The sequence below is a fragment of the Narcine bancroftii genome, chromosome 1 (genome assembly GCF_036971445.1).
Source record: "Narcine bancroftii isolate sNarBan1 chromosome 1, sNarBan1.hap1, whole genome shotgun sequence".
NCBI lineage: Eukaryota > Metazoa > Chordata > Chondrichthyes > Torpediniformes > Narcinidae > Narcine > Narcine bancroftii.
Genome location: NC_091469.1, coordinates 67,055,860 through 67,070,299, shown reverse-complemented (window position 1 = coordinate 67,070,299; position 14,440 = coordinate 67,055,860). Strand labels below are relative to the sequence as shown.

At 39.7% G+C, this 14,440-nt stretch overlaps 1 protein-coding gene across 11 annotated transcripts in view; it reads right to left on the bottom strand.

Annotated features, from left to right (window-relative positions):
• Nucleotides 1–14,440, bottom strand: part of LOC138759145 (dual specificity protein phosphatase CDC14C-like) — a 199,899-nt gene that overhangs the window by 144,327 nt on the left and 41,132 nt on the right. For all 11 annotated transcript variants that reach the window (XR_011354646.1, XR_011354647.1, XM_069929197.1 and 8 more), the window contains 4 exons: nt 6,448–6,524; nt 2,689–2,755; nt 2,180–2,242; nt 1,993–2,080 (listed from right to left, as the gene is read on the bottom strand). Coding sequence is in view for 9 of the 11 variants with exons in the window: in XM_069929197.1 (XP_069785298.1) it covers nt 1,993–2,080; nt 2,180–2,242; nt 2,689–2,755; nt 6,448–6,524 (295 nt within the window). In the remaining 2 variants the exon portion in view is untranslated. The remainder of the gene's footprint in view (nt 1–1,992; nt 2,081–2,179; nt 2,243–2,688; nt 2,756–6,447; nt 6,525–14,440) is intronic.

Here is a 14,440-nt window from a genome sequence, read left to right as displayed (position 1 = left end):
AAATGCATAGTTTCTGAAAATAAACCAACTATTTTGTACAACTAACATACTAACCCTTCATTAAAATGCCTTCCATAAAGTTTTCCAATCAAATTACTACATTTGTAAATACTAGAGGACATCTGTGAAGGGAGTAAAGTTTATGGGAGACATCAGGGGCAATTAAAAAAAAATACACAGAGTTATGGGTGTTGGAATGCCTTGCCAGGGGTGATGATGAAAGCGGAAACAATATGGGCATTTAAAAGGCTCTTAGGCACATGGATGAAAGAAAAATAGAGGGTTACGAGGTAGGAAGGGTTTAGGTTTTTTTTTTATTTTTGTAGAAATATATAGGTCGGCACAACATTGAAGGTCCAAGGCCTGTACTATGCTTCTGTGTTCTATGTAAAGCAACAAGTTTTTGCTGAATTTGAGTTTGGAGAAGGTAGAACAGCAGAGACCAGCTAGAGGAACATTGACATAGCTGAGCTTGGAAAGGTAGATGAGGTTTTTTTTTTGCAGAATTGGGGATGAGGTTGAAGAGAAATGCAGGATGTTCAACTCTAAAAGATCATACCCATTGAAAACAAAATTCTAAACTCCAGGCGACCGTCAATGGTAGCTTTTACTACTTCTCACATTAATGGGTGACACCACATTGGAGACCAATTGTCCACACGGGCAGTCCTATGTGATCCATTGGGTGGTTATCAGGGAGAAGGAAACTAGTTTGTTCTGATTCTTAAGAGCTTTCAAGCTAACAAAATGAAAGCTTGTGAATGTATTCTGGTTCTTCCTTTGATTGGTCGAAAAGGGGAAGCTGGAGTTGTGGGAGTCCACAGTGTGTTAATGTGTAGGACCAATGCCTGGTCAGCTGATTTAAAAGATACAATGCTTTCTTTCTGCACAAGATCATGTATAGTTAGACAATCACTTTTTAAATTGGACATTTTAAGTTGACATTAATTTTTAAATGATCTCAGAGGGAGTGGGGGAAAAAAATCAAGAGTATATTTGCCTTCAGTACATAATTCAGTAAAATAGTGGGAGACTTGCAACTAGATGTACAGAGCTTTCAAGTGACAGATTTATTTTTCCAATGCAGGAAGAGAGGAACAAAGCACACCTGAAAGAGATTTTGATATGGTGGTTGGAAATAGGTTGCATTCAAAATTCCGAACAGCATTCACCAGTGTAATTACCTTGCTGGTTTTGGAATGGAAAGAGATTACCCACACTCCCCTTGATTAGATGATCAAAACTATTCAACTAATTTAAAAAGAATATAATCTCAACTACAGGTAGAATGGCCACATATTTGGCTTATTTCTTGCCTGTTGATGTTGAATCAAAGTTAAGAGAGAAGCTTTTAAAGAGTGTAAAAGACAAATTTGTAGCAAAATAAGTTTAGGAACTATATTCCAGAATGGGGAGGGGAAAGTACAAAAGCTGGAGTTTAAAACAAGAGCTTGACACTGAATAGGGAATGTGTTTCAAAGATAACAAAACTAAGGAATAGATGCAGGCAAAAAGTAAGGATTTTAAATTTGAGGGATTAAAGAATTGGGGTCCCGTGATGTTATCAGTCAAAGAAGATGAGGTGATTGGTAAATTCATTAAGCAGAGGAGTTTCGGATGAGCTGAATGTTTGCCAAACGTGATGGATTCAAGGTCACTCTGGAGAGCATTAGACCTAGTTAAATCAACATTTCAGGGTATTTGCAATATTGACACTTATCAGCCAAGAGATCCAAGACAATGATAATGCTCCATGAACCATCTTTTTCTCCAAAACCATCAACAATTTATTCTGTTCCTTATTAAACATGTTATTAATAATATCCATGCAATTCACCTCAACTAACCACTAAGCACTTACAAGAAAAAAATATATTATGGCATCTTGAAGTTTGAAAAAAAAAATCACTGGATAAACATTACATGCAAATATCAAGTAAACATTTAATAGTTAACCATCCCATCCACAGAGCTAAGCAATACAACACCTACCATTTTCTACTTTGCTCCTTGGATGTGGTCCACTAAAAGCCAAGAACTTGCTGGGGATAATCCAGTTAAAATCTCCATTTTCTGCCCTCTGCAAAAAAATTGAAATATGTTGAGTTATTTAAACACATTTAACAGGAGGCAAAATATCAGAAAAAGATATCTCCTAATCAAACTAAAAAGCACTAACCTCATAATGTTCATATTCATCCACATCAAAAGTATTAAAATTGAAGAAATCATACTGCACAGCCTAAAAAAGTTTTAAAAAATGTGCTGTAACTAACATGATCAAGACAATAGTAATGACGAGAACTGTAGCAATTTAATTAACTACTTCCTGAAATCTATTGAATTTGAAATGTGTCAGTCTGCACAAACACTACAGTGTCAATTTAGAAGCAGTTCCTGCAGAGCGTAGCTAACACTTGAAGTAAATCTCTTGGGAGGACACACGAGGCAAATCTTTGGAACAATCAAGGGTGCAACATGCTGACTTTGGAACAGATAAGGACATTACAACTTTATGTACAAAAATAAGGCAAGTAGTCTATCAATTCTATTTTGCATTTTTACTGATATGCAGAGGCAAGGTTAACAAAAGAATCTTCATATCAAGGTGCACTAACAAACTACACATGACAATCACAGAATAGCAGAGTGTGCTAGAAAAACTTAATTATTGCCACAGCATCTTACCTTACTAACTGCATGTAAACAGTCCAGAACAGTTAGCTTATATGTGCATGTGCCAAATGAAGCATCTCTGCAATAAGAAATATTTTATATAACTCAAAAGTAAAATAAATATACAAAATCAATTTTTGTGCATTATCTTAGAATATTTACACCCAGCTGATCACGTAGACAATAAATATCATTAAACACAGCTCACGTTTTCTTAGATCTGCTGTTCTCTTCTGACATTTGCATTTAGTTTACAAGAACTTTAGCATTTAATTGACTAGTCTTAGCACATCTATTAAATGTTGATCAAATCACAGTTGTGATATGATCTGATAAAACATTGCAGAGATAATTCTTTCAATTTTACACATTTTGTGTGATCAGTTGAAGCCTTAAAAATTTGCATCTTCTATTTCAGCAGAAATCGAGTACTGCCTGGGATTTCAATATTTAAGGAAGGTTACTGGATTTTTTTTCTGCTTATAACCTAATGCAAATCAAAATTCACCATATAGAACATCTGAACACGTATGACTAATTTCAGATGGTCACTGAAACAAAAAAGTTCAATGTTCATCACTTGAATACTTCTGAGCACATTTCTCTTACCTCTACTTTTCAGCTAGGAATTTGCAATCTGGCACAAATTCATGCTATGTGAATTAATACAAATTTTGGGTGTAGTATGCTGACCTTCCCATCCAATTTGTTGCAAGTCATAATTTGTCGACAGGATGATTGTATAACTTTATACATTACAGTGGCAATGTGATCTGCTCTTCATTTTGCCTGGTCTTGTGATATATGTGCATTTGAGCTTAAAATACATTCAGATTCATCTTTCGCCAATATATACTGTATTTAGGAGTTACCACTGGAACCCAGTTCACTTGACAACCACTGACAGGAAGCTATTGGAGGGAGGTGCCCATCAAGATTCAGGAAAAAGGGACAAATGTTGCACTATTAGTTACATACCATGTTTAAAATTTCATTTCTTTTGAAAGTTAGGACTGGAATCATCAAAAAGGGGAAGGGAAAAGCTAAAGGTAAAGGTTCCATTATTGTCATGTAATACTACATTTAGAATGTAACATACATGAAATTCTTTAACTTTTGTCTACCATAAAGAAGACAGAGTCGCCACTTTATCAAGTGCCCCTCACAGAAATGAGGCCCCAGCAAGGTAGGAAAAGGGAACCATGGTTAATGAAACAGGTGAAGCAGCTTGTCAAGAGGATGAAGGAAGCAAATATTAGACATAGGAAGCAGGAAACAGGAAGGGCTTGTGAGAAGTATATGTTAGCCAGGAAGGAGCTTAAGAAAAGACTTGGGAGAGCTCAAAGGGGGCACGAGAAGGCTTTGGCACGTAGGATTAAAGAGAACCCCAAGGCATTCTAAGCATATGAGAAGAACAGAAGGATCATGAAGGTGGGACCGCTGAAGAATAAAGGAGGCAACATGCCTGGATGTGGAGAAGAATGGGGAGGTCCTAAATTAATACTTTGCTTCATAATTCAAAAGAGAAAAGGACCTGGATCAGGGTGAGGTTGGAATAGAACTTGTGTGCTAGGCAATGTTGAGATTAAGGAAGAGAAAGTGTTGGATCTTAAAAACATTGATTAATAAATTCACCGGGCCAGATGGAATTTACCCCAGGTTGCTGTGAAAAGCGAAGGAAGAGATAGCTGGGGCTGTGGTTATGACCTTTGAGTCCTCTTCGGCCACAGGAGAGGTGCCAGAGGATTGGAGAATGGCAAATGTGGCCCCTTTGTTTAATAAGTAGGGAGAATTCTGAGAATTATAGACTAGTGAGTCTTGCGTTAGTGGTGGGCAAACTATTCAAGAGAATTCTTAAGGATAGGGTATATGAGCATTTGTAGAAGTAAGAGAAGTCAACTCAAGGATAGTCAGCATGGCTTTGTGAAGGTCACGCCTCATGAGTCTGAGTTTTTTTGAGGAGGTAACAAAGGAAATTGATGAGAGTAGGGCAATAGATGTGATCTATATGGATTTTAGCAAGGCATTTGACAAGGTTTCCCAAGAAAAACTTGTTCAAAAAGTCATGATGCATAGGATCCATGGAACCTTGAGTGTATGGATTCAGAATTTGCTTGCCTGTAGAAAGCAGAAAGTATCAGTGGACTGACCTGGGGGTCAGTGACTAGTGATGTTCCACAAGGATCTTTTCTGAGACCCCTTCCCTTTGTGATCTTTATAAATGACCTGGATGAAGAGGCGGAAGGATATTCAGTAAGTTTGCAGATGATACAAAGGTTGGAGGAGTTGTGGATGGTGCTGAAGGTTGCCTTAGGTTACAAAAGGATATACATAGGATGCAGAGTTGGCCAGAAAAGTGGCAGATGGAGTTCAATCTGGATTAGTGTGAGGCATGCATTTTGGAAGGACAAACCAGAAGGCTAAGTTAATGGTCAGTTACTTAGAAGTGTGTATGAACAGAAGGTACTTGGGGTCCAAATCCATGCATTCCTCAAAGGTTATTCTTAGGTTGATAGGGTAATTAAGAAGGCTGATGGGATGTTGAGCTTCATTAATAGGGGAAATTAGTTCGAGAGTCGAGAGGTCACGTTGCAACTCTACAAATCTCTGGTGACACCACACAGAGTATTGTGTTCAGTTCTGGTCACCACATTATAGGAAGGACGTGGAAGCTATGGAAAGAGTGCAGAGGAGATTTACCAGGATGTAGCCTAGATTGGAAAATAAGTCTTATGAGGCAAGGTTAGCAGAGCTGGGATTTTTCTCTTTGGAGTGAAGAAGGATGAGAGACTTAATAGAGGTCTACAAGATTATAAGAGGCATAGATAGGGTGGAGAGCCAGCACCTTTTTCCCAGGGCAGGAATAGCAAACACCAGAGGGCATATGTAGAAAGTGAAGGGAGAGAGGTTTAGGGGAGACATCGGGGGTAATTTATTTTTTAAATACACAGAGTTGTGGGTGCCTGAAATGCCATGCCAGGGATGGTGGTGGAGGTTGAAACATTAGGGGAATTTCAAAGACTCTTGAACAGGCACATGGAAGAAAGATAGAGGGTTATAGGGTAGGAGGGTTTATTTTATTTTTTTAAGGAGTATATGGGTCGGCACAACATTGAGGCCTGTACTGTGCTGTAGTGTTCTAGGAATTTTGGACACCACAATGTGGTTATTTATAAGGCATCAACACCTCTCTGCGCTGTTACTGCTTTCTTTCACCCAAATTGGTTTCCCAATGTAAAGGCACACTGGAACACTGTCATTAATCAAGTTGCTGATTCTCTTTAAACTTAATTTTGCACGGCTAACAGCAATCTGTAAAAGGTAAACAATACTTGATTTTGAACTATTTAAACAAAGTCTTTAAGTCTAAAATAAGAAAAAAAGTAAGCATCGATTTCCTTTGGATAGGATAGGATATTATTTGAAAGATTAAAACAAGCAACTAGATTTTGTTTGGCTGCAAAAAAAAATGAACAGTATAAACTGTTTTCAGTACCTTTCGTTTATACAGATAAGTCCAAACTTTCTAACTGCAAATTAAAAGGTTAGTAACAAAAGCATCCAATGTCAGTGAGCCAAAGGAAACTGCACCAACAATTCACTTTTTTTTCCCTTGGCAAGAGTGAGCCAAAGTAACAATCATTCCCGATATGTTGAAGTTCGGCAATTCATTCCATTATATTTGCATTTTGAACATTTATGAGATTATTCCTGATCAGTTTAACCAACTATTTAATGCCAATCTCAAGAAAGGAAGTTAAAGTAAGTTACCTGAAGGGATGGTAAACATTATTCCTGCCTACCAACAATCTGTACGTTTCCTCTGGAGACTTTTGCAAATAAATTACCTGAAGGAAACAAGATTAAGCACATTTCAAGAATATTATTAAAGCAATTTTGGTACGGTTTCAATTATGAAGTACTCATGAAAAGAAGTCTTGAATTCATACAATACAAATCCTTATCCTCAGCATGTATAACAGAGACATGATCCTTCAGAGGAAATTTTAATTGCCTTTTTGTTCAGAACTCGCATGCAAATCAAAACCTCATCCATATCTTTCAGAATATATAACAATGTATATTTGCAAACTGGCTTAACATCAGTTTGTTTAGAAGACTGCAGAAGTATTCTTTTCCCAGTCCACTTTATTTTAATATTAATGAATAAAACAAAAGCTCTGTAATTGTGTCAAGCTTCACACTAATGTAATCTAGGAATTAAGTGAGGTTTAACATTCTTATAGAATGACTCAATTTCCTTTTTTCACGCAGTTACAACTATCAAATATACTCACTCATCTATCGCAATGAAAAGGTAGATTGAGTGCAGAGTAAAATGCACTCACCAAATAAAGGATTAAATAAAAGTTAAAAATACATGAACACTTTAGAGTGTTTTTATTTTTCTGATCTAGGTGTTAATTAAAGTCTAAAATTCCTGAAGGGAAGTTATTTTAAAGCTTTTCTAACACAAGCCATGAATTATCAACACCAAACGTACTGTTGCCTCTACTGCCAGCATGACCCAGAAATCCAACTTCACACAATTGGCTATGGTGTGCAAATCTCTGTCACATCATGGCTCCTTTGAATTAAGTATTTTAAATCTGGAATTTAACCTGCCTAAAGTCACATGTATCAAATTACTGCTGGCAGTAATGACCCACCAGAGAGTAGTTCGTCTGCAAGGTCAACATCTAATCATGTTCAAGCAGTCATGATTGAGACTCCTCCAGTGACATTACAATTTCAACTAAAAATAATTTGTACCTAATCAAATCCCATTTTAGAGTCCCTGGATTCCAATTTCCTATAATTCATCTTGTAGCATATTATTTGTTACTGTATTCCAATTAAAAATTACTGTGGTACTATCCTTTATCTTTACCAGGCTGAATATTTTCCACATCAGAAGAGAGTGAAGAGTTTGGGAGAAAATTAGTTTAGAACATAGAAGTGCCGGAGGAACCCAGCAGGTCTCATATCATCAATAGGAGATAAAGATCTCTAGCTGACGTTTCTGTCCTGAGTCCTTCTTCAAGGTGTGGGTAAAGATCACGTAGGCACCCGAATTAAAAGGCTGGGAGGAGGGAAGAATGGGCATGGGGAGGAGTACAGATCAAAAGACAAAGGTAGAAATTGGAGAGAAAGGCAGGAGAGAGGAAAGGTGAGGTTGATTGGGGGAGGGGGGGAGTGTTTTTGACTTTATGAAACCACAGCTGGTGGAAAAGGTGACAGAGGGAAAGAGAGATCAAGCTAAAGGAAAGGAGAGACGTAGGGAAAGATTTGGGGGAGGGAAGGTTGGCTAATGAAAACCAGGGGTTGATATTAATGCCATCTGCCAGACAGTGCCCAGACTGAATAGGAGGAGTTCCTCCAATTTACAGGTGGTCTCAGTCTGGCAATACATGAGACCATGGACAGACATGATGGTAAGGGAACAGAGTGGGGTAATGAAATGGTTGACCACTATTACGCCAGAGCCGAGGTGCTGAACGAAACAAACTCCCAATCTGCATCCAGTCTCTCTGATGTAGAGGACACCCCAATGAGAGCACTGGATGCAGTTGATGACTCTTGTAGATTCACAAGTGAAATGTTACTTCATTTGGAAGGACTGTTTGGGGCCTGAATGGTGGTGAGGGAGGAGGTGTGGATGCAAGTGGAGCACCTCCTGCAGTCACAGGAATAGGTGCCAGTGCAGCAATTGGTGGGAAGGGAGGAATGAATGAGGGAGTCACAAAGGGACCAGTCCCTATGGAAGGCAGGGAGGAGAGGGGAATATGTATCTGATGGTGGGATCACATAGGAGGTGCCGGAAATAGCAGAGGATTATTTGCTAGATGCATAGGCTGGTGGTGTGATACGCAAGGATGAGGGGAATCCTGTCCTTATTGTGGTGTGAGGGCGGAAGTGGTCAGGGCGGATGTATGGGTAATGAAGGATATGCAAGTGGGGGCCAAGTTAATGGTAGTTGAAGGGAAGCCACCTTTTTGAAGAAGGAGAACATCTCAGATGATCTGGCATGGAAGACCTTGATCTGGGAATAGGTACAATGGAGATGGAGAAATTAAGAAAAAGGACTGGAATCCTAACGGGATGGGTGTAATGAGGAGTAGTCAAGGTAGTTGTTGGAGTTAGGTTTGTAGAAAATGTCAGTCAAGAGATTCTCTCCAGAGATAGAGAAATTGAGAAAAGGGAGTGTTGCTAGTGAATTTGGGGTTGGGGTGGAAGTTGGCAACAAAATGGATAAAGACGACAAGCTCAGCATGCATGCATGAGGCAACACCAAAGTAGTCGTCGATTACTGGAGGAAGTACCATGCCTCCACATAGCCAACAAAAAGGCAGACATAGCTGGGCTCATGCAGGTACTCATGGCTAACCTTTGACTTTGAGAAAATGGGCTGAGTCAAAGGAGAAGTTATTGAGGGCGAGGAAAAGTTCTGCCAGCCGCAAGAGGGTGGTGCTGTAAAGGAACTGGTTAGGACTGCAGACGAGAAAGAAACAAAGGGCTTTGGTATAACGTGAATAGTGATTGGATGCCCATGATAAAGACAAGGTGGTCGAGTTCAGGGAACTAGAAGTTGTTCAAAGTGATGGAGGGCATGCAAAGTATTGCCAATGTAGGTGGGGAGGGACTGGACTGGGTTGGGGGGGAGGGGGAAAACAAAGCAGAGTCATGGCAAGTGGATACCAATTTGCAGGGGAAGGAACAGGCAGACACGATGGGTCTGCTAGCACAATTGGGTTTGTGTATCTTGGGTAGGAGGTAGAACCAGGCAGTGTGAGATTGGGAAACCGTAAGGATGGAGGCCATATAAGGGAGATGATTGGAAATGATGAGTTCAGAGATAGTGTGAGAGAGTGGTTTGATGTCTTTTGTTGGGGTCCTGTTGGAGGACTAAGTAAGAGGGGGGTGTCTGAGAGTTGTCATCTGGTTTTGGCCAGATAGAAGTCAGTGCACCAAACCACAACAGCCCCATCTTGTCTGCAGGTTTGATGGTGGGATTGGGATTTGTACAGGGAGAGTGGAGGGCAAGGAGTTCCGAGGGGATGAGATTGGCATGAAGGAAAATTGATAAGCTCAACAGCAGTTGGAAACAATGGTCCAGAGAAGGCAGGAGGCCAGAACAAGGTGCCCAGAAGAAAGATTTAGAGCAGAAGTGGTCTGTCGTGGCAAGTGAAGAATCCTAGTTGTAGGAGGGCAGGGAGGCAAAGCCAATGGAAGAAGAGTGGGCATCATGATGTGCACAACTCATTGAGGTGTGGGCGAAAGGGGATGATAAATGATGGTGAAAATATTATTGAATTAAAAAATAAAAAATAGCTTCTCCACAAGCTGGGAAAATCTTACCAGCAAAAACTTACCTAAAAAGTTATTAGGAAATAAGCATAATCTAGCTCAAACAGAAAGAAAACTTCTGCATAGAGAAAAAGATTGAGACATAGTGAAATGTGATGAATGGCTGACAAATCCCTAGGGTCTGTATGCTATGGTTCCAAAATAAAACGCAAAGATCTTGGATAAATCAGCTGATACCTTCCTAAATTCTCCAGATTCTGAAAAGGTTCCAGATGGCAGAACTGCAAAGTTAATACCTCTGCATTAAAAAAAAGGGAAAGACAGGCCAATTGGACGCATCATTGCTGCATCAGTGCAGGAATCTATTTTTATACCAGTTGCAATAGGGCACTCTGACAAAGCATAGTCATGTAATGCTTTTCTATGTGACTTTATCACTAGGAGCTTATATTTAACAAGTTATCAGAGGATGCAACTTGAATTGAACACACAGAGCCAATGAATATAGAGTGCTTGAATTTCCAAAAGCATTCAACAAAAATATGCAAAAGATTAATGTACAAAGATAATTAAAAATTAGATTGGTAAATCAAGTTTGAGGAGGACACAATGTCTGCAAGTCAGCGAGTGGATAGAAATACAGCAACGGAGTATAGTGAAGGAAAATATATAGGAAAAGGAGAGTCAAGTGACATGATGTCAGAATAACAATCTTTCTCTTAACGTCACAGAATGAAGGAGATGATCAATGACTTCAGGAACTCGGGAGATCAGGACAGCTAGTAGGGGGTCACAGGATGTTGAAGAACAGTTACAGGACTTCCTCGAGTCAGCGGATTAGATGGTGTCAAGGACTTGGCTGAGGATCTGAATGATTACACCAAGGCTGTGACAGATTTTATCAAAACAGCTATCGACAAGTGGATCCCTACCAAGTAGTTCAGGGTTTTCCCCAACCAGAGGCCCTGGATGAACAATGAAATCTGGACCTGCTGAGAGCCAGATCACAGACCAGTGATTCAGATCAATACAGAAGGACCAGGTATGTCCTTTAGAAAGCCATCTCCTAGGCAAAATGGAGTTTCTGGACAAAAAAATGGAAACAATGAAGGATACCCAACAGCTGTGGCAGCATCTAAATGACATCTACTCCCATATCCCCTGATGATCCTCTCCTGTTCATAGCAGAAGATGACATGCAACTTGCCTTCAGAAGAATGAATCCGAGGAAGGCATCTGGCCCAGATGGAGTACCTGATCAAGTATTAAAAATCTGTGCTGACCAACTTATTCATGGATGTCTTCAACATATCACTCCAGTAAGATGTGGTACTCACCTGTTTTAAACAGGTGTCAATCATCCAGGTGCCCAAGAAGAGTGTGGTAACCTGCCTAAATGACTATCAAACAGTGGCACTCACATTAACAGTGATGAAGTATTTTGAAAGGCTGGTGTAAAAGCATATCAGCTCCTGTCTGAGAAGCAGCATTTGTCTATCGTAACAACAGGTCTACTGTGGATTCCATCTCACTAACATCTAGACTGCAAAGATACATGCATCAGGATACTCTTTCTGGACTACAGTTTGGCATTTAACACCATCAATCCCTCAAAATTGATCAGCAAACTCCACGACATGGAACACAACACCTCACTGTGTAATTGGATCCTGGATTTCCTCACCTCCAGACCACAATCAGTGAGGATTGGTAAGAACATCTCCATAATCTCCATCAGCACTGGAGCTCCACAGGTCTGCGCTCTTAGCCACTTGCTTTGCACAATATAAACCTATGACTGTATGGCTTGATATGACAACACCATCTATAAATTTGCTGACAATATCACAGCAGTGGGTTGTATAAAAGGGAGTGATGAGTCAGCATACAGGAGGGAGATTGAAAACTTGGCTGAATGGTGCACCAACAACAACCTTGCACTCAATGTCACCAAAACCAAGGTGCTGATTGTTAACTTCAGGAAAGGAAAGCCAGAGGTATACAATCCAGTGATTATTGAGGGCTCAGAAGTGAGGAGGATGAGCAAATTTAAGTTCTTGGGAGTTGCCATCTCAAAGGATTTTTCCTTGACCCAACACACTAATGGCATCATGAGGAAAGCAAGTTAGTGCCTCTACTTCCTCAGGACCTTGCAGAGGTTTGGTATGACATCAGAAACCCTGGAAAATTTCTGCAGACATGTGACGGAAAGTGTGCTGACCGCCTGCATCACAGTCTGGTATGTGGACACCAATACTCCTGAGCACAAAACCCTGCAAAAGGTAGTGGACATGGCCCAGGACATCACAGGTAAAACCCTCCCCACCATCAAGAACATCTATAGGGAACGATGGAGTTGGAGAGCAGCAGCAATCATCAAGGATCCACATCCCAGCGCACACTCTGCTCTCCCTGCTACCATCAGGGGCCACAAGACTTGCACCAACAGGTTCAGGAACAGCTGCTACCCCTCCACCATCAGACTCCTCAATGACATATTCAATCAGGGACTCATTTAAGGACTCTTACTTATGCACTTTTTCTTTCTTTCTGTATTGTACAGTTTGATTACATTTCTTTATTTGTTTGCATTTGTATGTTGAGTACAGGTTTTTTTTTAAAATATACTACCTATAAATGGTGATTCTGTCTGGCCTGCAGGATAAAGAATCTCAGGGTTGTATGTGATGTCATGTATGTACTCTGGCAATAAATCGGAAATGGAGAGGAGCAAACATCCTAGTATACAGTGGAGAACTTCAAGTTCTTTGAAGTGCACATCACCAGCAACCTGTCCTGGTCCAACCACATTGATGTGACAACTAAAAGCACACCAAAAGCTGAGGAAATTTGGTATGTCCCCAAGGTCTCTTATCAACCTTTAGACACATCATGGAAAGCATTCTGTCTGGATGCATCCCATGCCTGTAAGAAACTACAGTGAGATGCAGCTCAGGGCATTATGCATATCCACCTCCCCTTCATCCATTATGCCCATACCTCCCAATATCTCCAAAAGGATGCTCATGTATTAGAGAACTATCACACCAGGCCACATCTCTTCTCTCCCATTCACTCAGACAGAAGATGCATGTGCTTGAAGACACAAATCTCCACATTCAAGGACAGTTTCTTATCTGCTCTTATCAGATCCTTAAATGTACCTCACATCAATAAGAAATGAGAGGTTTTTTATAAACTATACTATTTGACTTATTGCAACATTCCCCCTTACACTGTTGACTTATTTATTTGTTATTATTGCAATACTTGTTGCATCAGTTGACATGTCTGGGTAGCAAACAAAATAAATCGTTTTAGTGTATTCAGTGCATATAACAATAAAACAATTTACAAAATACTAAATGGAATAAGAAACCAGAGTATTATCTTGTGAGAAATTTTTTTAAATTGTTTTTAAATGAGATACAACTGCCCTCATACAAGTTTACGCTGTATGATCAGGGTAAATAGGATACAGGCCATCACCTCCCACCTCCTTTCCCCCCCCCCAAAAAAAAATAGATGAAATAAAGGAGTGAAGAACTCTTGCTACAGGACTTGTACAGTCCTTATGATGGAGGGCATGCAAAGTATTGCAGATGTAGGTGGGGAGGGACTGGACTGGGTTGGGGGAACAAATTGTACAGGCCTTATGGAACTATATCTAGATTACTCCATACAGTTTGATTCTTATTTTCAGGAAAGATGTCCCTTGTGACCTGGATCCACCCATCATCCCTCGCCTCATCCCTCCCTTCTTTACTGGATATCTCAGTCTCAATGCATGGTCTCGGCCTGAATCATCGATCATTCATTTGCTTCCACAGATGCTACCAGAATTCCTCCAGCATCTTAATTTTTGCAAAGGATGAATGTATGTCGTATTTATCTCAGACACAGTGCAGTAAAGGCTCATCAATTTATTTTTTGGAATAAGGAGACAGAACAACAAGGAAATATTGGACAGAACGGATATACCTACCTGGCATTTAGAAATGTAATATGGGATCTCATTGAAACAACAGATTTTGATGAGCTGAGCAGAGGAGATGCTGTGAAGTTAATTCCCAGGGTGAGTGTCTGGACATAAAGACAGAGGAATTTCTTCTGTACTTTCTGGAATATAGGAATTCTGTGGATGCTGGGTTGTTACATATATTCAAGACTAAAATAGATAGTTTTTCAAGGAAATCTTTTTTAAAAAACTGATGTTTTCATTAAATATTAATGTAATTCTTGCATACTTTAATTATCCTCTTATTTTTTGTGCCATAGTTACTGTAAAGGTCACTAAATAATAATCTACACTTTCAACAGGTAATGCTGGCCCACCATTCCATCCATCTGCCTGTCAGCTACCATTGTTCTTTCTTGCCTTCCTTCAAACTATTTTGCTTAATTTTGACATGTTTAATCTTTTTCATACATATTTAAATACTATTTTTTCAAATTT